This window comes from Pteropus medius, unplaced genomic scaffold, assembly GCF_902729225.1.
Source record: "Pteropus medius unplaced genomic scaffold, Ma_sr-lr_union100, whole genome shotgun sequence".
Classification (NCBI taxonomy): domain Eukaryota; kingdom Metazoa; phylum Chordata; class Mammalia; order Chiroptera; family Pteropodidae; genus Pteropus; species Pteropus medius.
Window position 1 is genome coordinate 27,847,743 of NW_024354500.1, and position 24,919 is coordinate 27,872,661.

Sequence of the window (24,919 nt, forward strand, 5' to 3'; positions counted from 1 at the left end):
AGACAGGGGTCTTATTAGTTTTGGTCATCACTGTATTCCCAGTGCTTTGTACAATAACTGGAATACAGTCATCACTCAATTATTTGTTGATGTTAAATGAATGCTGTTGCTTTTGTGCTCTAAGCCTCACTTCCCTTGACTGGGGAAACTCCCACTCAACTTTCAAATCCAATTCAAATGTCACTTCCTACATGAAACTTTCCCTGATGTCACACCGCTCCTTCAGCAAATCATTCTCCGTTGAATCTACAATTAGCACTTAGAATATATTTGTATTAAAGCAGTTATCACATTTTATTAACTTATACCTTTCTCCTCCACTAGGAAAAAAAGCTCAGTTTCTTAATCATCTTTCTACTTCCAGATTTGAACATACTGAAAACTCAGTGACATGTCGAGTTCTCAGTAAATGTTTATTGAGTAATAAATGTCTTTCTTCACCAACACTACTTATTTCTAGTTCAGTCTTAGAACACTTTTACTACAGAATCTTTGCAATTAGTTGCTTTACTCTTTTTTTTTTTTTTTTTTTATGTGTAGCACCACAGAGGGTGGGGAATATTAATTTAATTTCTTCATAAGATTTGTAAAAGGGCTTGATACTACAGAGGTGTGAACCCCCCCCACCACCCCACTTGGGAGACCCACTTCTAGCTGACAAGGACCTGAAAAAAAAGAGTATTGTTACAGCCCTATCTCAGGGCCCATAAAGGACTGAAGTGCCAAAAGCAACATTCCAGCCTGAGTGTCGGTACCCACTGCCCCACTGCCCCACTGCGCTAAACCCAGTGGAAAAACCAAAAGCCGGATATGCAACCCTCCCACCCCACCCCATTCCCCATACATCACAGTGGATCCAACGTACGTAGCTGAGACACTTCAGATAGCACACTGTGGCTGGCAACCTCTGGTTACAGGGAAGCAGCGCTAGGAACTGATAGGCCTGGAACCCCAGGGCCCACCACATCCCTCCACAGGGGTGGTGCCCTAAGACCAAGGTGACCTGGTCACAGAGGGGATACCCACCTCCTCAAGGAATATGGGGCATTTTCCACAGCTGAGGCAACATAGCCCCACCAACACTCTAAGTCCCCACAATAAGGTAAGAGAAAACAAAAACTTGTATTATAGCACCATCTAATGGAAAATAAAAGACCTCTATCAACCTGCTAAATCATCAATAAGACGGCTCAAAAATGACTTCAAGTCCTCAAATGCTCAAGCAGAGAAATAATCCATCAAGTAACCACAAATAAACAAATAAGGTAGCTCAGAAAGAAAATAAAAAGTTTTCAGAAAACAAATTCTAAGACATATAAGAGACTGATTTAAATGACAGAGAATTCCAGATTGCAATTCTAAAAAACTCAAGGAGATACAAGAAAACTCAGCTATTTCAATGAGCTCAGGAATAAAATCAATGAACAAAAGGAGTACTTTACCAAAGATATTGAAGCTGCAAAGAACTAAACAAATTCTAAAGCTGAAGAACTCAATACCCGAGATGAAGAATGAATTAAAGAGCTTAGGAAATAGAGCAGACCAGATAGAATTAGTGATCTTGAAAATAGAAATGACTCAGGTGGAAGAGGGAGAATTGAGAATTAAAAAAATGAAAAATCTTTATGAGAACTTTCTGACTCAATTCGAAAGAACAATATAAGAATAATGGGTATACCAGAATAAGAAGAGAGGGAGACAGGAACAGAGAGACTATTGAAACAGATAATCGATGAGAACTTTCGAAACCTATGGAAAGAGCTGGACCTTCGAATCCAAGAAGCTAACAGAACATCTAACTATCTCAGTGCAGAAAAACCTTATCTAAGACACAATATATTAAAACTATCAAAAGTTAATGACAAAGAAAATTCTCAAGGCAGCTAGGGAAAAGAAGACTGTAAACTATAAAGAAAACTCCATTAGATTATCATTAGATTTTTCAGCGAAACCTTACAAGCTAGGAGTGAATGTAATCAAATATTCAAATATATTGAAAGAGAGAAATTACCAGCCAAAAATAATATATCCAGCAAGTTATCCTTCAGACATAGAGAAATAAAGGCTTTTCATGACAAGCTTTTGAGGAAATTTACCACAAGACCTACATTATAAGAAATGCTCTTCTACCAGAAATAAAAAAGAAAAAGGATACAAAAGTGTAAGATGACAAAGAGAAAAACAGGAAATTGCAACTTTCTTCACAATAGGGTATTAAACAATTATGAAGGTTAAAGGTGGTAAAAGCATTTTAAAAAACTACAGCTTCTGCAATTTGAAAACAAATACACAGCATTAAAAAAAGGATACATTGTGAAACAAAAACAAAAGGAGAGCGGGGACAGGACTGAACTTGCACAGATGAATGGAGATAAGCAATCAGAAGAAAAAGCATTTTTTATGTATGAAACTTTTTTTGTGCATAAAACTAATGGTAACCACAAAACAAAAATCTAGAACTGAGACACGTAACACAAAAAGAGGACATGGCAAAAATCAACACCACCAAACTAAAACAGCACACACCAATAAAAGGGAAAAGAAACAATGGAGATATGGAGCAGCCAGAAAACAAAAAATAAAATGGCTGTAGTAAGTCCTCATATTTCTATAATCACCCTAAATGTAAATGGCCTGAAATCACCAATGAAAAGGCATAGAGTAGTGGGATGGATTAAAAGAACAAGACCCAACAAATATATGTTGGCTTCAGGAGACCCATCTCAGCTATGAGGACAAAGGTTCAAAGTAAAGGGATGGAAGATGATACTCCAAGCATCCTGAGAAAAGCAGGTGTAGCTCTGCTTATATCAGACAAAATACATTTCGAGATAAAAAATAAGACAAAATGGACATTTTATAAAGAGGATAATTAATCAAGAAGACATAACATTTTTCACTTTACATGCACCCAGCCTGGGAGCAACCAAAATATATAAAACAATTACTAACAGACCTAAAGAGGAAAGTGACAAAAATACAATTATAGTAAGGGAGACTTAAATACCCCATTGACAGCAATGGATAGATCATCCAAACAGAAAATCAATAAGGAAATATCAGCCTTAAATGACAAGTTAAACCAAATGGACGTAATCGATATTTATAGAGCTTTACATTCCAAAATGACAGAATATACATTTTTCTCAAGTGCACATAGCACATTCTCAAGGGCAGACCATCTGTTGGTGCACAAAACCAATCTCAATAAATGGAAGAACACTGTAACCATACCAAGAATATTTTCTGACCACAACAGTATGAAACTAGAAATTAACTACAAGAAAAAATCTAGGAAAACCACAAATATATGGAGGTTAAACAACATGCTACTAAACAACTATTAGGTCAAAGAAGAAATAAAAGAAGTAATCAAAAGATACACAAATGAAATGACAATTAAACGTAAAAATTTGAGGGATGCAGTAAAAGTGGTACTAAGAAGGAAGTTTATAGCATTATGGGCCACAAGAAACAAAAATCTCAAACAATTTCATGCCTCACCTTAAAGAACTTGAAAAAGAAATGAAGCCAAACATCAGTAGAGGAAAGGAAATAATAAAAATTAGAGTAGAATTAAACAAAAGAGAACAAAATGACAAAAGAAAAATGAATGAAACAAAGATCCGGTTCTTTGAAGAGACAAATAAAATTGACAAACCTCTGGCTAGACTCACTAAGGAAAAAAGATAAAAGACTCAAATAAAATCAGAAATGAAAGAGAAGTTACAACGGACACCACAGAAATATAAAGGGTTATACAAAAACTATGAAAGGCTATATGACACCAAATTTAATAACCTAGAAGAAATAGACAAATTCTTAGAAATATGTAACCTTAGACTGAACCATGAAGAACTGGAAAAACTAAAAAGACCAATCAACAGTAAAAAAATTGAAATGGCAATCAAAACCTCCCCCACAAAAATGTCCAGGACTAGATGGCTTCAATGGTCAATTCTACCAAACATTCAAAGAAGATTTAATACTTATTCTTCTAAAACTCTTCTAAAATATTGAAGAAGAAATATTTAACTCATTCTACAAGGCTAACATTACCTTGATACCAAAACCAGGCTAACACAATACAAAAAAAATTACAGGGCAATATCTCTGATGAACATAGATGTAAAAATCTTCAACAAAATACTAGCAAATCAAATACAACAATACATTAAAAAGATAATATGTCATAATCACGTGGGATGCAAGGATGATTCAACATATGCAAATCGATGATATACCACATAAAAAAATAAGATAAAAGTCATGCAATCATAGCAATAGACGTAGAAAAAGCATTTGAAAAGCTGCAACATCCATTTATGATTAAAACCCTCAGTAAAATGGTTATAAAAGGAAAGTACCTTAACATAATAAAGTCCATATATGAAAAACCCTCAGCTAATATAGTCAATGGTGAAAAACTGAAAGCCTTTCCTCTAAGATCAGGAACAAGATGAGGATGCCCACAGTACTGGAAGTCCTAGTCAGAGCAATCGGGCAATGGGAAGAAATAGAAGGCTTCCAAACTGGGACTGAAGAAGTAAAACTGTCACTAAGTGCAGATGACATGATTCTTAAACTCTAACAACTCTAACAAAGATTATTAAGAACAATAAACAAATATAGCAAAATTGCAGAGTATAAAAATCTCTTGCACTCCTATGTGCTAACAATGAAATATCAGAAAAAAATAAAAATAAAAACAATCCCATTTGCAATTGTAACGAAATGGATAAAATATCTAGAAATTAACTTAACACAGGAAGTAAAGAACCTTAAAACTACAAGACATTGAAGAAGACACTAAGAAATGGAAAGAGTCAATGTTTATGGACTAGAAGAATCAATATAGTCAAAATGACCTTATTATTTAAAGCAATATACAGATTTAATACAATGACACTTTTCAAAGAACAAAAATATCCTCAAATGTGTATGGATCTAAAAAAGACCCAAATAGCCAAAGCAATCCTGAGGAAAAAAAGAACAAAGCTGAAGGTATTACACTCCCTGACTTCAAGTTATACTACAATGCTAACAATAACCAAAACTGTATGATATTGGCAGAAAAAAACAGATTCAGATCAATGGAAGAGAATTGAGAGCCCAGAAATAAACCCACACATAAATGGGCAACTAATTTTAAACAAAGGAGCTACAAACATACAATGGAGAAAGGAAAGCCTCTTCAATAAATGGTGCTGGGAAAATTCGAAAGCCATATGTAAAAGAATGAAACTAGACCGCTATCTGACACTGTACACAAAAAATTAACTAAAAATGGATTGAAGACTTGAATATAAGACCTGAAACAATAAAATACATAGAAGAAAACATAGGCGCTAAACTTGTGGACCTTGGTCTCAGAGAGAATTTGGTGAACTTGACCCCAAAGGCAAGGGAAGTAAAAGTAAAAATAAATGAATGGGACTATATCAAACTAAAAAGCTTCTGCACAGCAAAAGAAACCAACAAAACAAAAAGGCAACCGAATGTGAGAAGATATTTGCAAATAATACCTCCAATAAGGGGCTAATATCCAAAATATATAAAGAACTCATACAACTCAACAACAAAAAAATCAAACAATCCAATTAAAAAATGGGCAGAGGACCTGAACACTTTTCTCAAGAAGGCATAGAGATGGCCAAGAGATGTACAAAAAGGTGCTCAACTTCATTAGCTATAAGGGTAATGCCATCAAAACCGCAATGAGATACTACCTCACACTTGTCAGAATGGCTAATAATAAGACAAGAAATAACAAGTGTTAGAAAGGATGGTAGAGAGAAGGGAATCCTTGTACACTGCTAGTGAGAATGTAAACTGGTGTAGCCTCTATGATAACGGTATAAAGGTTCCTCAAAAAATTAAGAATAGAGCTACTATATGACCCAGCAATCCCTCTTCTGAGTATCTGCCCCCCAAATTGAAGACACTTATTTGTTTATGTGTACCATATGTTCATTGCAGCATTATTCACAACAGCCAAGACATGGAAGCAACCTAAGTATCCTTTGATGGATGATTGGATACAGATGTGGTACATATATACAATACATTACTCAGCCATAAAAAAATGATGAATTATTGCCATTTGTGACAACATAGATGGATCCTGAGAGTATCGGGTTGAGTGAAATTAGAAAAGGACAAGAACCATATGATTTCACTCACATGTGGGACATAAAACAGAAATAAAACAAACTCATGACACAGTCAACAGTATGGTGGTTACTAGATAGAAAGTGGGTAAGGAGGAGGATGGAGAGTAGAGGGGGTCAAATATATGGTAATGGAAGGAGACTAGACTTTAGGTGGTGAGCAACAATGAAATACACAAAGGATGTATTTTTAGAATTGTACTCCTGAAACATAATTTTATTAACCAATGTTAACTCCAATAAATTTAATGTTAAAAATAAATAAAAGGGCTTAATAGGTTTCTCTAGGTATCCTGAATCATATCTGAGAACACTTTGGAGAAGAGAATGAAAAAACTCTATCAAATTAACTTGAATCCAAATGTTGAAATCTGCCTTTGCTATATTTAGTTTTACACATAAAATATGCAAATACAGAGCAGACTCCGCCAACACCTCTCAGTTAAGCTTTCTAACTATGAACTCATTGAGCCTGCTATTCATTCAGTCACTCCATTCATTGAGCCTATATTCACTAAACTGTAATGAACTCCAGGCACTGTGGTTAGAGATTGGATTTATAGAGATTAAAGATAACATTTATGCCCCTAGGGAGAATAAGGCCACAATCACAGTCTAGAGGGTGGGGGCAGGGGTGGGTAGACAAGAGAAAAAAAAAAACACTACAAAACAGATGATTAGTAATCTAATACACAAAAACACATGTTACTAGAGGGGAACTGGAGGAAAAGTGCTCAAAAAGAGTTTCCAGGGAGAAGACATAAGTCAAATCATAATGAGTAAGAATTATCAAGATAAAGGAGTATGGACGATCCAGACACTGGGAATAACATATGCAAAAAAGGCAAAAAAATGAACAAACAAAAACAAAACAAAAAACAAAAAAAAAAACCCCAATAGCAAAATGTTGTGGAATGGGCAAAAAAATAAAAGTATATTAGAAAATTACTTTGGTATCAGCACAAAAGACTTTTAGGGGAAAGATGGATTATGGAATTGGGAATTAAACTAATCTATTACATACTGAGTTATGGAAGATAAGGAAAAGAAAGAAGGGACAGATTCAAGAATGGAGATAGGAAGGAGACTTGATTATGTCCCAGAGTTCTGGCTTGGGAATCTAGAGGCCCATTCACTCTTCCTTGAGGCACTGTATGGTGGACTCTGTGGTATGCTGTGTACATCCCCCCTCCTCAGAACAAGGGCACACATTTCTCCAGGGTCAGAGACTATTGATGACTGACAGCTTGCAGCAGAAATGCCCCTCAGCTGAAGAAAGCCATCTTGCTCAATGTGATGTTCCCTTCCTGGAAGCAGCCTGATCCATTGACTGGTTGATGCAAGCGTATAAGGCCAAGACCTCCTGCTCCAATTAGGGACAACTCTGTAGGGTCTTCCTAGCTTGAGAACTCCCTGTGGGATCAGCCAAAGAACAAGTCTCTTCCTGCCCAGTCTTTCCTCTTTCACTCTCCAACAGGTATTGATCCTGAGAGCATTCCCCAGTGAATATCCTGCACACAAATCTTCACCACAGATAACTAGATCTGTGACACAGTACAAGCTGATTTTTTGCTTCCTTGTTTGTTTTTGCAAGGAGAGGAAGAAGGTGAATAATAATAATGACCATGACAACATATATCTTACATCCTTACTATGTATCAGATACTGTTCTAGTTATTTTACTTAACCCTTTTCTTGTTAAAAAAAAAAAAGTGCAGCTTGCTGTCAGTGTTAATTTAACATCACGTGTAGGAATGCTACGTTTTCTAGGATTGGACATTTTCAGTGATCGAGAATTACTATATTTTTTAGGTGGAAGTACCACTACTAAAAACAGAATACTATAAATAGAATGATGTGATTTGTTTCCAAAGACTATTGATATACTAGAGAGATGCGAAAATAATAATAAAAGCAAGATATTTTGAAGCAGTCTTTGGGGGTAAGGTTAAGACTGTAATCTGTGAACTATCTCGGGGTAAATGCTGCAGCCGCAAGCGCCACCAGTGAATATTCTCGGGACATACGGGAAATGAGGTAATTATAAGCTCTTTAATTCTGCTCTTCATGTATATAGGCAAACATAATTTTAAAAAAGGAATGCTTATAGAAATTTTTGAGATGCCTTTGAGATAGAAGCCTTGGAGAATCCGATTAAAACTGTGGACCTCTCTAGTTAGAAAAATGTATTATGCCACAACTCAAGTCCGGAAATATTCTTACAAATCAAATACTAAATACAAGTGAAACTTTCTGGAAAGTGTATAATACTCAATTTGGTAATCATATTTTATCACAATATAAAGACCCTACTATAGAAAATTTTTCGTTTAACTTACTACATGTGAATAAAGGTTCTGAATCATTAAAAATAGGTACTAAAAAAAGGATTCTTGAGAAGCAATTTAAACTTTGACCCAAAATACTGAATTGCTCAGTGCTGATTAATACCAGCATTTGGATTTAAGCTTTTAGGGAACATCAACAACTAAGTGAACCTGGAATGCGGGAAGGAGGGAAGAGGACAAATGACAGTATATGGGTAAAGTCTGCTTAGAGATATGGGTAAAAGTATTGCCAAACCTCATTTCCATGGTTTACTTAATATAACTGTACTGCAAGTATTCTACTTTTTGCCTAGTATAAAAGCAAGCAAGTTCAGAATCATTATTTAAAACTATGCTAATTTTGCAGTTATTTTCAAAGATCTTACAAAAAAAGATGCATCAAATATGCTATTGGAAACAGAAGCAAAACTTAAAATCTATCACTTCAAGGTTTTTCCCAGGATTAGAGGACAGATGGACACACACACACACACACACACACACACACACGTCAAATACTTTATATCTGATATATATAAATTTAGAAATAGAAACTTTGTCTAACAAGAAATACATTGTAAATTGATGGTAAACTCTACCAGGAAGTGTGAAATGGCTTAAAACTAAGCTAAGAATCTGAAATACTTGCCTTATGAAATAAGGTCAGTTATTTAATTTTCTGGATACTTTAAGTTTGCTTCCCCAAAACAAAGGGGAAAAGGGGAGCTATGGGAGATCATGAAATAGAACTAAGCTAGGAGAATATTTTTATGTCTACAGGCCCAATTTTATTATAAGTACAAGTGACAGTATTGTGTTACTGAAATTCTGCTATAGAGATCAGTAATTTCTCATGTAATGAATAAGTAATAAAATAATTATAGAAAGATATATATCTATAAATAAAATACTAAACTTTTTTATAAGAAAGATTAGTTTTCCATTTTAATAAAAGTAAACTTTATTACGGCGTATATTATTTTATTTTCAAAGTGATTTTTCTTTGAACCACCTTGAACAATATTAAACAATCTTCAAATGACTCTATATCATTAGCTTATAAAAAAGAAAAGATATACATAGATAGCAATTTGTGATAAAGCCAAAAATACAACCACATCCTCCTGGCACCAAGTCTAATGCTCAGCTTCCCATCTTTTCCTAAATGCAGTTCTAAGATTTACCAAGAACCAAGAATAATGTACACATTTTCGACTACAGTACTAAGAAAGGCAAGCTAAGTGTAGCAATCAAAGTATTGTTCTCATAAATCAGAAGAGATGCTACTGGAGATGAAACAGACAGAAAAGCTGCTCTTAAAAGCAGTTACTGTTCATAAAGTAATGGACAGACTGAATACCATCATCTGTTAATAAGTATCCTTACCTAAGAAAATCATAGGATTTTTAGGTAGTTCAGATTTATATGAACACTGAGTAAGGAGTCACTGAGATTGATCTTTGCCATAAAATCTTGACACAATGTTACTTTGAAGTCTTTTAAACTGTCCACTGAAAGATTTCTTCATTAAAAGGATTTTACCAGTTTTAGATTTAATATGTCCACTAACTTCTTGAGAATTTTTGGACTATGAAAATGAGAGGTTAACCCAAGTATACAGAGCATACTTTCTTTTTTTCATACTTCATGGTTTTAATATCATTATTAAGTTTCTTGGATGCACCAATTAGATTTGCTTTTAAAATAATCATTAATGGTTATGGTGAGTCAAAATTCTGAAACATTTCCTTCCTTTGTAAATGATTTTCAAAAATATTAGTGCAGAAATAAAATTATAAATTATGTATCATTTCAATCAAAAAATTTGAAAAATTAGTAGCCTTATACTCATTTATGGCTCAACACGTAAAAGCATGTATTGGTTGTAATAGGTCAAACACAAATGTACGCTAGAAGCAAACATTAAAATATGATGCGGAAATAGAACCTACTCATTCTAATATGCAATAGTCTCAAGTAACTATTTACAGCAGTGTACTCCAATAAAAATATAAGTGACATTTGTAATTTTTAATTTTCTATAGCCATAATTAAAACGGTAAAAATGAACATAAAATTAATTTCAATACATCTCATTTAAATCAATGTTGTTATTTCAACGTATAATCAATATAAAAATATCATTACTGAGATATTTTACAATGTTCTTTTTTATATTATTTCTTTAAAACCTGATATATGTTTTATACTCTCAACAAGTGCTGTGCTGGAGCACTCAAACTGACTTGTGAGAATTGATTGTGCCTATCTCTTTCCAGTCAAGATTTGTAACATCACATTGGTAGTTTGAATTGGCTAACGTAGGAGTATTTACATCACAGAAATCAGAAAATGACATAAATCGGGGCTTTTATTAACCTCAGAAAGCTGGTTTACCAATATATCACTGCCTTCAGCACATCTCGATTTGGACCAGCCATATCTTCTAGTACTAAAAAGTCATCATGTGTCACTAGTGGCTACTACACTGAACAGCACAGACCAGGCATACAAATAGAATCAGACTTCCAGAGTTAGCAATTTGCAATATTCGAAATATCCAGTTTTCTAGAAAATATTATAATGCATAGAAAGAAACAAGAAAGTAGGGCCCAGTTACATGAGAGATTAATACAAACTGTCCCCAAGGAAGCAGAGACATTGGACTTACTAAACAAGGACTTTAAATCAACTCTGTTAAATACTGTCAAAGAGCTAAAAGAAATTACAGAAAAAAAGCTAAAGGAAACCAGAAGAACTAACAATTGTAAATAGCAATAAAGAGAATGAAAGTATAAAAGGGAACCAGATAGAAATTCTGCCACTGAAAATTATAACCAAAAAGGAAAATGAAAAAGACAGTTTCAACAGGTAAAAAAAAGAAAAAAAAGAAAAAAAGAAAGAGCAAATCTGAAGTAGGTCAACTGAGATTATCCAGTTTGAAGAGAAGAGTAAAGAATGAAGAAAAATGAACACAGCCAAAGAGACATGTGAAACACCATCAAGTGTACCAACAGATACATAATGGGACACTCAGAAGCAGAGACAGAAAGGAGTAAAAAAGAATAGTTGAAGAACTAATAGCTGAAAATCTCTCAAATTTGATATAAGACACACACCCAAGTAGCTCAACAAATTCCAAGAAGGATAAACACAAAAAGATCCACACTGATACACATTATAAACAATCAGCAAAATCCAAAGACAGAGAATCTTGAGAGCAGCAAGACAAACCACTAGTCACATACAAGAGATACTCAATAGATTAACAGCTAATATTTTTCAGCAGTAACCATAAGGCCAGAAGACAGTGAGATGACATATTTTGCTGAAAAAAATATAACTGTCAACCAAGATTCCTATGTGTGACAAAACTATCCTTCAAAAGTGAAGAAGTAATTAAGACATTCCCAGATAGACAAAAGCTGAGGTAACTTGTTGCTCATAGACCTGTCCTACAAGAAATGCTGAAGAGACTCCTTCAGGCAGAAATGAAAGGTCACTAGAAAGAGTTCAATGCCATACAAAAATAAAGAACATTGGTAAATACATAGGTATATAAAAGTCAGTCTTTTGGGTACATAATGCTCTTCTTTTTCTTCCAATATGATTTGAAAAACAAATGCATACATAATTATAAATTCACATTAATGGGCATAAATAATGTATAAAGATGTAATCTGTGACAACAAAAAGGGAGAAAGAGATACAAAGAAGCAGAGTTTTTGTATATTATAGATGTTACATTGGTATTGTTATAAGTTTAATAGGTTAATTGCAATCCCCAGGGTAACTACTAAAAAAATAATTAAAAATATACAGAAAATGAAATGAGAAGAGAATAAAAAAAATACACTATAAAAAAATACAAAAGTTGGCAGTAATGGAAGAACTAAGGAATAAAAGAAATATGACATGTAGAAAACAAAGCACAAAATGACAAAAGTGAACCTTTTTTATAAGTAATTATTTTATTTATAGATAGATTAAAATCTCCAATCTCAAATATCGGAAAAAAATGAATAAAAATACACAAACTATATGCTCTCTACAAGAGATTCACTTTAGATCCAAAGAAAAAATAGGTTGAAAGTGAAAGGATGAAAAAAGATATTCATGAAAACAGTAACCAAAATAGAGCTGGGGTAGCTATACAAACATTAGGTAAAATAGCTTTTCTGTCAAAAATTATTACGAGACAAAAAGGACATTATATACGAATAAAAGAGTCAGTCCATGTAACAATTATTGTACATAAATACACTGAAAAAGAGAGACATAAAACACGTGAAGCAAAAAAGAATTGCTTTCAGTGCATGAAAGAATTGAAAGTAGAAGCAAATAGTTGTATAATAATAGTTGGAAACTTCATTACTCCACTTTTGATAGTGGGTAGAACAACCAGACAGACAATATCTAAGAAAATATAATTTGAACAACACTATAAACCACCTAGAAAATAACACACACATACAGAACACTTCTCTCAAAATGGCAGAATATACATTCTTCTCAAGTGCACAGGGAACATTCTCCAGGATAAGACCATGTGTTAGGTAATGAAACTAATCCTAACAAATTTTAAAATAGTGAAATTACATCAAATATCTTCAACCACATGTGATGAAATGAGAAATCAATGACAAAAGAAAAACTGGAAAATTTTTAAATATGTGAAAATTAGATAACACATTTCTAAACAACCACTGGGTGAAGGAAAAAATCACAAGAGAAATTGGAATAATGAAAATGAAAACAAAAGTTTCAGGCGAAAACAAAAATAAAACATACCAAACTATACAATACAGCAAAGAAGTGCTCACAGAGAAAATTCTATCTGTAAACACTACAATAAAAAAAAGAGAAAGCTCTCAAAACAATAATCTAACTTTATGCTTTAAGTAACTAAAACAAGAAGAGCAAACTAAACCCAAAGCCAAAGCAAGGAAATATAGATGAGAGTGGAGATAAACTAGATAGAGAATAGAAATATAATAGAGAAAATTTAAAAACGCAAAAATTAGTTCTTTGAAAAGATCAATAAAATTGACAAAGCTTTTGCTAGACTGACAGGGGGAAGAGGGAGGGAAGATTAAAATTACTAAAATCAGAAATGAGAGTGGGGACATTACTCCTGACTTTACTAAAGTGTAAAGAATTACAAGGGAATACTATGAATAATTGTACACCAACAAATCAGATATCCTAGATGAAATGGATAAATTCCCAGAAACACATAAATTACTAAAACTGACCCAAGAAGACATAGAAAATCTAAACAAAAGTACCAAGTAGAGGGACTGAACTGGTATTAAAACCTCCCAATGAAGAAAAACCTAGGACCAGATGACTTCACTGGTGAATTCTACCAAGCACTGAAAGAATTAACACCAATCCTTCTCTTTACTCTTCCAAAGAACAGAAAAGGAGTCAACATTTCCTAACTCATTCTAAAAGGCCAGCATTACCCTCATAGCAAAGCCAAACAAAGACATCATGAGAAAATTATAGACCAATATCCCTTATGAATATAGATGCAAAAATCCTCAACAAAAATACTAGCAAACCAAATCCAGCAGCACAATGAAGGATTATAAGCCATGACCTAGTGGAATTTATCCCAGTAATGCCAAGGTGATTCAGCACATATTAATCAATGTAATGTACCACATTAACAGAATAAAGAACAAAAGCCACATGATCATGTCAATCGGTGCTAAAAAAAGCATCTAGCAACATCCAACACCCTTTCAAGATTACACCCCACACATAAACTGGAAAAAGAAGGAAACTTCTTATAAAAAAAGGGCATATATGAAAACCTAGAGCTAATAGCAAACACACAGTTAAAGAGTAAAAGCTTTCCTCCTAAAGTCAAGAACAAGACAGAGATGCCTGCTTTCACTGCTGCTGCTCAACATTGTATTAAAAGTTCTAGCAATTAGGCAAGAAAGAAAAGACATCCAAATGAAAATGAAAAATTAAAACTATATTCAGAGATGACATGGTCTTATATACAAAAAAAAAAAAATTCTAAAACATCCATTAAAAAACTATCAGACCTAATAAATGAATTCAGCAAAGTTGCAGGATACAAGAAAAATACAAAGAAATCAGTTGTATTCTAACACTATCAGTAAACAATCAGAAAAGGAGATTAAAAAATTATTCTTTTACAACAGCATTCAAAAGAATAAAATACCAAGGAATAAATTTAGCCCAGGAGAGGAAAACATGTATGCAAAAATCTAAAAAAAATATATTGCTAAAAGGAATTAAAGACCTAAATAAATCGGAGGAAAAAAAAAAAAACCCTTGTTCATGAATTGAAAGATAATATTGTTAAGATATCAATACTAACTACCCAAAGCAATCTAGAGATTCAATGCAATTCCTATGAAAGTTCCAGTGGTTTTTTTCTTTTTTGCAAAAATGGGAAAGTCAATACTCACATTCATATGGAATTGAAAGGGTCTTTAAATAGCCAAAATAATATTGAAAAAAAAGAACAAATTTGGAGAATTCACATTTTCTGATTTCAAAACTTACTATAATACTGCAGTTATTAAAAAAGAAGTATGGTATTGGCAAAAAGATAAGACATAGAGACCAATGCAGTAAAACTGAGAGTCCATAAATAAACCCATATATCTATATCCAAATGAGTTTTGAAGGGTGCAAGACCATCCCAATGGGGAAACAGTCTTTTCAATGAATGATGCTGAGACAACTGAATATTCACATGAAAATGAATGAGGTTGGACCCTCCTATCACACCACATACAAAAATTAACTCAAAATGGATCAATGACATAAATATAAAAGCCAAAACAATAAGACTCCTACAAGAAAATACGTGTCACTCTTCATAACTTTGAATCTGGCAATGAACTTTTAGATAGGACATCAATGGTGCCACCATTATCTTAAACTTGAAATTCTAATAATCTTATACATTTACTACCCTTTATTCACGCATTCTCTCTTCCTAATTCCCGATCCCCCTTCAAGGCTTAACTCAAAGATAGCATCTTGTAGAGAGTGTTCCATGGTCTCCCTTGCTGGTTATATTCACCTATCTTCAGAAGACCCAAGATATTCTACGTGTATACTAGTACCCCTCATTATCTACAGTTTCAGTTACTGTAGTCAACCATGGTACAAAAATATTAAATTTCCCCAATCATCAACACTGTCATGGCTTAATGACCCAGGATCATCCAAAGCAGATGATCCTCCTTCTGATGTATAGTCAGAAGGTCAACAGTAGCCTAAAGCTATGCCTATGTATTAGCCTCACTCCATCTCATCAGGTAGGCATTTTATCACCTCGCATCATCACAAGAAGGGTGAGCACAGAATAAGATATTTTGAGAGACAGAGAGACCACATTCACATAACTTTTATTACAGTATATTGTTATGAGTGTCTTATTGTATTATTATATATTATTGTTAATCTCCTACTGTGCCTACTTTATAAATTAATCTTTATTGTAGTTATGTATGTATATAAAGAAACAGTATTTACTGTAGGGTTTGATACTATCTGCAGTTTCAGGCATCCACTGGGGGTCTTTGTAATGTCACAATATATTTTTTTAAAAAGCATATTTACTAAAAAAAATATTCTTAAATATTTGGTTTTACATTTGAGAATTTTTTTTTAATCAAAATTGTTTGCAAGACAACTCATTTTGACAAACTGTTAGATTTAACGAACTATCATTAGAAGGGGAGATTTAACATAGCAACAACTAAGGCTTACAAGAACATTTAGCCAGCACACACTACATTATCTCCTGCTCTAACCTACATGCAGCATAGAAAACAATTTCCCAAAATGAAATAAGATGTCATTAATTTTCAACTTCATTAATAAGCTTCAATGCATTCCTCTAAAAAATTTTTTTAATGTCCTCAATTGAGATAGTAAAACAAACTGAGAGAAAAAAGCTTTCCAGCTTCTTTTATTACCAAGAAAAATAAAAATGCAGCCTAGCAGACAGAACTAGAATTTCCAAGGACTCTAAACCAGAAAAGTCAAGGCTTTAGCTTAATTCACCTAGAAGAAAGGATGTCTGGTGGTGTGGAGCCTGACAAGTAGTACACAGCATTGCTGCAAGAACATTAAATGAAACTGAGAGGAACTGCCTGACGCCTCATTACTGAGGATGCAGGGCAGAATCTGACCTACCTGGTTTATCCCTCCAGGAGAGATCTTGTATGACTGCAACTTCTGCTTCAGCAGCTCTGGATCACTATGACGGAATGGGCACCCTGACAACAAAAAACAAGCCAGCATACCAACAAGGTTATTTACTCAGGACTTAGTACAACACCACACTCGAGAGACCGTCTAAGCTCCCCTTAATTGTCTAACAGCTTATTAATAAAAAAGTTAATTGCCCATGGGTGCAACTGCTTTCCTCTCTTTATCTAAATGACGACTTAGCTACACAGTTATCAGGGTACTACAGGCTCAAGAGTTACATAAAACACTACAGCATTCTCAGGCTAAGTTGCCCAACCACTAGGAAGAGAAAACAGTTTTAATTGTCCTAGTTGCTAACAAGCAGAGATAATCACAAAGCAGCTATAAAACAGTTTATCTAAAAGCCTGTATACAATCTCATACTTTTTTTAGTTTAAAAAAATTACATAAAAGGCATACAAGGAAGATGCTGTAAATAAAAACATGCAAACTCTAAGAAATATAAAAATCTCACATCATTTTCATATTTAAATTCTATGCCTATTTCCCATTAAGGTAGAATCAATATAAATTTAGATGAATCATGGATGAGAATGAGATGGACAAATAAGAAACTTTCACAGAAAAAACAATTTATAGTAGATACATATCACCTCTATATTATTTCATGAGAAAAACAAAAATAAAGATGGACTACTAAAAATATTTTCATAAATAAGAACACAGAAGAATGGAAATGTAAACTGTATTAAGCCAAAATCTGGAAAATTTTAGACATTTTAATGAGAAACTGCAATAACAAAACACTTATTTTAAAATTTAATACAGGAAGCCAGATTATTTTTCAGTCATACAGATGATATATCTATTAGAAACAATTGTGCATTTTTAATGAAATCAATAGGAAATTGGTTGGGGCAAAAATAATGGAAAAGAGCCTACAGGCCAAACAAATATGTTTACCAAAAATCTTAACTACGAATGAAAACATCCATGGTAATAATACTATGGAGTGCTAAAAATTATAAAATTTACAACATTCGTAGTATGTACTTTATTCTGATTAAAATTGTAATAATTTTTAGTACAAGAAACTATCTTGAGAAGCTGTGTAGCACATAGTTAAGAGTTTGGAGCTATACTGCCTGAGTTTGAATCTCAGTTTATCAGTTACTCACTGGGAGACCTTAGGCAAATTTTGTATCTTCCTGTTGACTCACCTTCACTTTCTGTCAAGTGAGGGAAATAAACACTGAGCTCTTGTGAGAATGGAATACAAAGCTCGTACATGTTCCTGGCACATAGTAAGCACTCAATGTGAGTTAGCTATCACTATTATCCTCAAAAAAATTTGATAATGAAATTGTGAAGGATCACAATGAGAAAGAGATGAGGCTGCACATGGAATTTTAGGTTAAGCTCAGAATTATTAAAGGATACAAACAAACAAAGATTAATTGATATACTCAAATTACATTTGAAGTATCAAATTACATTTGAAGTAATGTCTATAACTATTTGAAAGGTCAGAAAGGGCAAAGCCAAGAAGAAACTTAAGATTGATAAAGTACTAAAGATCACAAAAAAGTATTTTAAAGCTATGCTCAACAATAAGAAGAAAACAGAAGAAACAGACTACTACTTAGAGAAGCTGCTTCTTACCCAGTATGTCATGTCTACATTTTAAGAAATAATTATAAGGCATATGAAAAGGCAAAAACATACAGTTTGAAGAGGCTAAACAAGCATCAAAACTAGAGCCAGATATGGCAGGGATATTGGAATTATCAGACCAGGAGTTTAACTATGATTAATATGCTAAGTGCTCTAATGGAAAAAGTAGACAACATGCAAGAACAGATGTGTAACATAAGCAGAAAGGAATATTCTAAGAAAGAATTGTTTTTAAAAATGCTAGGATCAAAAGCACTCTAACAGAAATAAAGAATGCCTTTATGGCCTTATTAGTAGACATGGCTGAGGAAAGACTCTCTGAATTTGAGGACATGTCAGTAGAAACTTCCAAAACTGAAAAAAACAAGAGCAGAATATCCAAGGGACAACTATGAAAGTGTAACGTATGAATAACAGAAAAACCAGGAGACAAGAAAAAAGGATAGAAGCAATATTTGAAGCAATAACGACAGAGAATTTCCTTCAAATTAATGTCAGACAGCAAACTATAGATCCAGGAAGCTCAGAATACCAAGAAGAACAAATATCAAAAAAAAAAAAAATACAAGTAGGTATATCATATTCATACTTCATAAAATCAAAAATAAAGAAAAAATCTTGAAAGAAGTCAGAGAAAATAAACACCTTACTTACAGAGAAGCGAAGATAACAATTATCAATTAAATCTAACTTATTCTCAGAAACCATGCAAGCTAGGAGAGGAGTGAAATATTTAAGTGATGAGAGAAAAAGCCCACAAACCTAGATTTCCGTAACCTGCTAAATTATTCTTCAAAAGAGATATAAAGACTTTCTTAGACAAGTAAAACTTGAGGTAATTTGTTGCCAGTAGACCTGCATTACAAGAAATGTAAAAGAAGTTCTTCAAAGGAATCGATATAGGCCAGAAACAGATCTACCTCAAGAAAAGAATATCAGAGAATAAGGAAAGGTAAGATAAAAACTTTTATTTTTCTTATTCTTAATTGATCTAACAAATAACACTTTGTTGAAAATAATAGGAACAATGTATTCGAGTATGTATATTTATGTATCTATGCATGTATATGTGTTTATGTATAAACGAAATGAATGACAGGATAATACAAGTGAATTAGAAATATTTCATTTTATAAGGTACTTGCACTACCCATGATATGGTACAGTGTGATTGAAAGGAGACTTGGATTAGTAGAAATGTGTAGTGAAAACTTAAAAAAAAAAAATAACTTTTAAAAAGTAACAAAAAGAAGTATAATAGCTATGCTAAGAAAGTAGAAAAAAGAGAATCATATAAAATGCTCAATTAAAACCTCAGAAGGCAGAAAAAGTATGGGGGACCAAAACAGGAATAAAAAATAAGGGCAACAAATAGAAAATAGTTACAAATATGGTAGATATTAATCCAGTTATATCAATTATTACTCTAAACATCAATGGTCTAAATACACCAATTAAAAACAGAGATTGTCAGAGTGGATCAAAAAATAAGAACCAACTGCATACTGTGTAGAAGAAAGCCACTTGAAACATAAAGACACATATAGATAAAAAGTAAAGAAATGCAGAAATACTGGCACAAATCAAAAGAAAGCAGAAGAAATTGTATTGGTTTCAGACATAGCAGACTTCAGAGCAAGAAAATTTATCTAGAATATTACATAATGATAAAGGGATAAATACTCCAAGAAGACATAACAACCCTTAATTTGTATGTACCTAACAACGAAGCCTCAAAATACATGAGGTAAAATCTTGATAGAACTGTAAGATTTAGATGAATCTACCGTTAGAGACTTCGACACCCCTCCATCAGAAATGGACAGGTCCAGCAGGCAGAAAGTCAGCAATACAGTTGAACTCAGCTGTGCCCTCCTCAATCAACTGAATATAATTGATATCTATAAAACAGCTACATCCAACAACAGCTGATTACACATTCTTCTCAGCTCACATGTAACAAGCCACACTTGTATGGGATATCAACAGCAGGGAAGGTTGTGTAAGTGGGGTCACAGGGTATATGGGAACTCTAAGTTCTCAATTTTGCCGTGCACCTAAAATTGCTCTTAAAAAATAAAGTTTATTATTTTTTAAAAAGGATAGATAAATGTGCCTAACAAAGAGATCACTGAGTGCTAGGTATAATATTTTTTAACTAGTGGTTTAAATTAAAAACAAAATAAAACAAACAGAATGGATTGGAATAAATAAGATATAATTTAACAGGTATAAGAAATAGAGAACATAAAAATCACCCTTGGAACTTGCGAATACTTCTTTTATATAACTGAGGGTGAGGTTTGAGAATCTATTTCTAAAAACTACATTGAGTGACTGATACAAGTGATAAGAACCACTCACTGTGTATAATAGTATTGACCACCTTTTCATCTATTAAACATAAATATTCAAGCATTTTTATATGCTCTGGACACAGGTAACATCTTTCTTAAAATTCTGTTTGTGATTATTTGATTTTTAACAGCCTAAAAGTATGTGATCTTAAAAGTTTCAATTAAGATGTCAAAGCATAAAAGTTTTAACACATATTGCACTAAGCTTTGATAATCTAGAAAATTTACTATTATGGACTATTAAATCATCTCTGACATACCAGGTAAATGAGTTTTCCAAGGTATGCTCAGGAAACTATTAAAAAAAAAAAAGCTGTTGTACTTGGAAATCGATAGAAAATAGTTTAACCTAGATTTTCTTTTTAAACCTAAAACTCAGGCAAATTGAGAAATGTTTGACACAACAATCTGTTAAATTCCTCACTTATCTGTGTGTGTATTAATCCGGTGACAGTAATGAGAATAAAACAGACTTTTCCTCAGTAGTCTTTTAAAAATCGATGAACCTGCTATTCTAAAATTTGAGGTATCCAGTTTCAGAAGGCTTTGAAGAACTTGCATTGGTCTTCTAAGACATTGCAGAACACAAGAAAGACAGAACAGCAGGTAAAGGGAGAAACTGAGAACTAAAGAGCCTGATCCAGCACAAACTGAAGCACAGCAGAATGAATTTCTCTTGCCTGACGTAGTTCAGTAACAGGACAAATCAGTAGAAGAGTAATGGAGCTCTGGCTCTGATGACTGACTAAAGCTACAAACTAGCTCCTCTCAGTAATGCAAAAAGCCATTATACTGTTATAGTATTTCCTACAGAGCTCTTGAGTTTTTATATTTCACAAACATATCAAATAGAAACACTTACCATGATAATCTCCCTGGCTTGGTGGATTGGTTAGAATAATCTTCATGCAACTGAAAGGTGTATAGTCTGTCCTCTTGCCTTCCTTTCCAAAGCTATGACGGATATTGTAAGAGTAGCCTTTATCAAACTAATTGGAGGAAAAGAAAGAGACAAAGTAAACCAATATTATACTAATGGTGTCAGCAATGCTGGCTGAAATCAGATTACACAGTGCTGTTTTATAAAATAAATTCAGCATGCATGTATAGATGTACATTCATATCATATCTATATATCATTCAGTTCCTTTATGATACAAATAACTTCTTTAAGGTGCAAAACTTATAGGAAACAAATGTTTTAGGTAGAAATAGCTAATGTTTATGTTTACAGTTTTAAAGATGGAGATAATCTTTTCCTGAGGAGAATAATCAATTTGCCCATTGCTTGGTTCGATTCCAAATATTACACTAGATATAAATCAGTTGAGCCTCTTCTGTACCCCCTTTATCCTGGTTCTCCAAGAATTCACACTCGCTACCCATTCTACTTCTGAAATACCCCTGAACACAATTAATCCCTTCCTCTGTATTTTCACTGTACAAAGAAAGTAGTTAGCAAATATTTGATGAATGAATAAACTACTGCAATTGCCTCCTACGTGGAATCCCTGAGTCCATGTTTATAAAACAAGCTAATGAAATAGAAAGGACTTTAAAATGAGTAGGATAAGAAGAAATGAAAGGAACATTTTTGAGAGACACTGTGTATAGTGGAACTAAGCTGTCCAATACTTAAAGGAAAGTAGGAAAGAGAATCAGATTATGAGATGGGAAAATATTGTAATTTTTTTGGGGGGTGAGATTTTTTAAAATTTGATACCATCACTTACATATAGTGAAATGCACAGATCACAAGTCTACAGTTTGATTGGTTTTGACAAATGACTGTATCTACGTAACCCATACCCCTTATCAAAAGATAGAACATTCTCATTAACCCATAGAGTTCCTTTGTTCCTCTCTCTTTTCAGTCTACATTCTTACCTTCCCTCTGTACCCAGAAGCAACGACCGATCTGATTTTTGTCACTATAGTTTTAGCTATTCTACAACTTGATATAAATGGAATCATACACTATATTATAAAGTGTTTTGCATCTGAGTTTTTTCATGTTTTTGTTTTTGAGATTTATCACATGACATTGCATGTTATCAGTAGTTTGTTCCTTTTATTGCTGAGTAGTATTCCAAAGTATGAATATATCAGATAGTTTATCTTGTCTGCTATTTTGGACACCTGGGCTTTTCTAGTTGTGGTCTATTATCAACAAAGCTGCCTTGAATATTCTTATAGATGACTTTTTGTAGATATATATTTTCATTTGTCTTGGATAATTACATAAGAGAATTGCTGCTGTTTTCCAGAGTGGAAAACATTTTTATATCCCCACCAGCAATGCATGAGAGTTCTACATTCTCCTAAGTGTGGTGTTTTAGTTAAAATGCCTTTATAATAAGTGGGTAGTGGTATCTCCTTTCGCATCTCCCTGATGACTAAAACTGCTGAGCAATTTTACCTGCTTCTTTCTTGCCTAGTGATGTGCCTTATTTTGGGAAGTGTCTATTCAAATCTTTTGCCCATTTAAAAACTGGATTGTCTTTTTTAAATTATTCCATTTTAAGAAATCTTTATATATTCTGGATACAAGCCCTGTGTCAGATACAGGCATATCTTGGAAATATGGCAGGCTTGGTTCCAGACCACTGCAATAAAGTAAGTATCACAATACAGCAACTCGTAATCTTTTCTGCTGGTGGAGGGTCTTGCCTTCAGTTTGTAAAATTGCAACATATTGTGTAGCGTGATAAAGCGAAGTGCAACAAAACGAGGTATGCCTGTATAGCTGTTACAAATATTTTCTCACAGTCTGTGGTTTGTTTATTTATTTTCTTGATGATACTTCTAATAAGATGAGATGTTTTTATTTTTTGATGAACTGCAGTTTATCTACTCTTTTATGATCCTCTCTAAGATAGATTTCAAAGATACTCTCCTATGTTGTCCTTAGAAGCCATATTGTTTTAGCTTTTAAGTCAAGATCTTGATTCATTTTAAATTTTTGTGTGGTGTGAAATAGGAGTTCAGGTTCTTTTTTATTTTACAGGAGCAGTAAAGTCTTTTCCCCTCTGTTCCCCTAGGTTCAATTGCTGGGGCCCATGAATCAAACTAATAAAAAACAAGGAAAACAACAACAACAACAACAGTTTAATTACATTGTGCATAAGCACATGCATGAGAGTCTTACAAAGAAATGACTCCAGGAGGTAGCCAGATGATTGAGGGTTCATCTTTACAAATGTATATTTTCTTTATTTAAAGAGGAAATTATACCTTATTTTTAGGCAATTAGGAGAAGTACAGAACTTTTCCTGAATTTGCTGGTTCTCAACTACCTTTAGCTCAAAACAACCCTTATGCTATAGTCACATATTTTGGGGTGGCATATTCTAGTATCTTTCATCCCTATGTGGATAAACAATTTTCCATCACCATTTGGTGAAGACGTTTTCACTTCCTTACTAAATACTTTGGTACTTTTGTCACATTTGACAATAAATGTGTGGGTCTATTTTTGGATACTCTATTACACCACTGATCTATGTATCTATCCTTTGGCCAGTGTCACAATGCCTTCATTATAAAATCTTTGGAGTTAAGTCTCAAATTCAGATAATGTAAGTCCTCCTGCTTTGTTCTTTTTCAAGACTACTTTGGCTATTCTATGTCCTTGAATTTCCATATAATTTTAGAATCAGCTTTTCAATTTCTACTTAAAAAGAAAAAACAGCTGGAAATTTCAACGATCAAGAGCTTATGGCTTCATAACTACCTATCTACAACCAGGAAAAAAAAAAAGGTATTTAAAAGAAAACTTTCAAAAAAAGAAGACAACTTTTAAATTATCATTAAATTTCACTGGTGAAAACAAGAATGTTAAAAGTTGCAGCAAACATCATCTAAAACAACTTCTGTTTGTTTTGTTGGTCATAAACTATGGTCAATCTGTGCAAACTTTTTGGTATGAACAGAATTTAATTGGACACAAAACTTCTGTATGTTCATCAGAAGATACTGAAAGAACTTGTTGGTCAGCTATTCTGTTAAAGTAATGGAAAGCTATTTTCTCTAAAGGAAGGAAAGCTAAATTAGTTATATTTCACCTTCCTCATCTTTCCAATTTATTTACCTACTGTTTGTATGCATATATGTCTAAATTTTGGACCTTATTAAGCTTTCAGACTCTGCATATTTATCACACAAATAGTCTTCTCTA

At 33.3% G+C, this 24,919-nt stretch overlaps 1 protein-coding gene across 2 annotated transcripts in view; it reads right to left on the bottom strand.

The window, feature by feature from the left end:
- The window catches only part of PRIM2 (DNA primase subunit 2), a 244,878-nt gene that overhangs the window by 20,920 nt on the left and 199,039 nt on the right, over positions 1-24,919 (bottom strand). The window contains exons 11-12 of one of the 2 annotated variants that reach the window (XM_039853280.1): positions 21,605-21,731; positions 16,694-16,776 (exon numbers count right to left, since the gene is read on the bottom strand). In XM_039853280.1, the coding sequence (XP_039709214.1) occupies positions 16,694-16,776; positions 21,605-21,731 (210 nt within the window). The remainder of the gene's footprint in view (positions 1-16,693; positions 16,777-21,604; positions 21,732-24,919) is intronic. The other variant, XM_039853281.1, reaches the window with a different exon arrangement.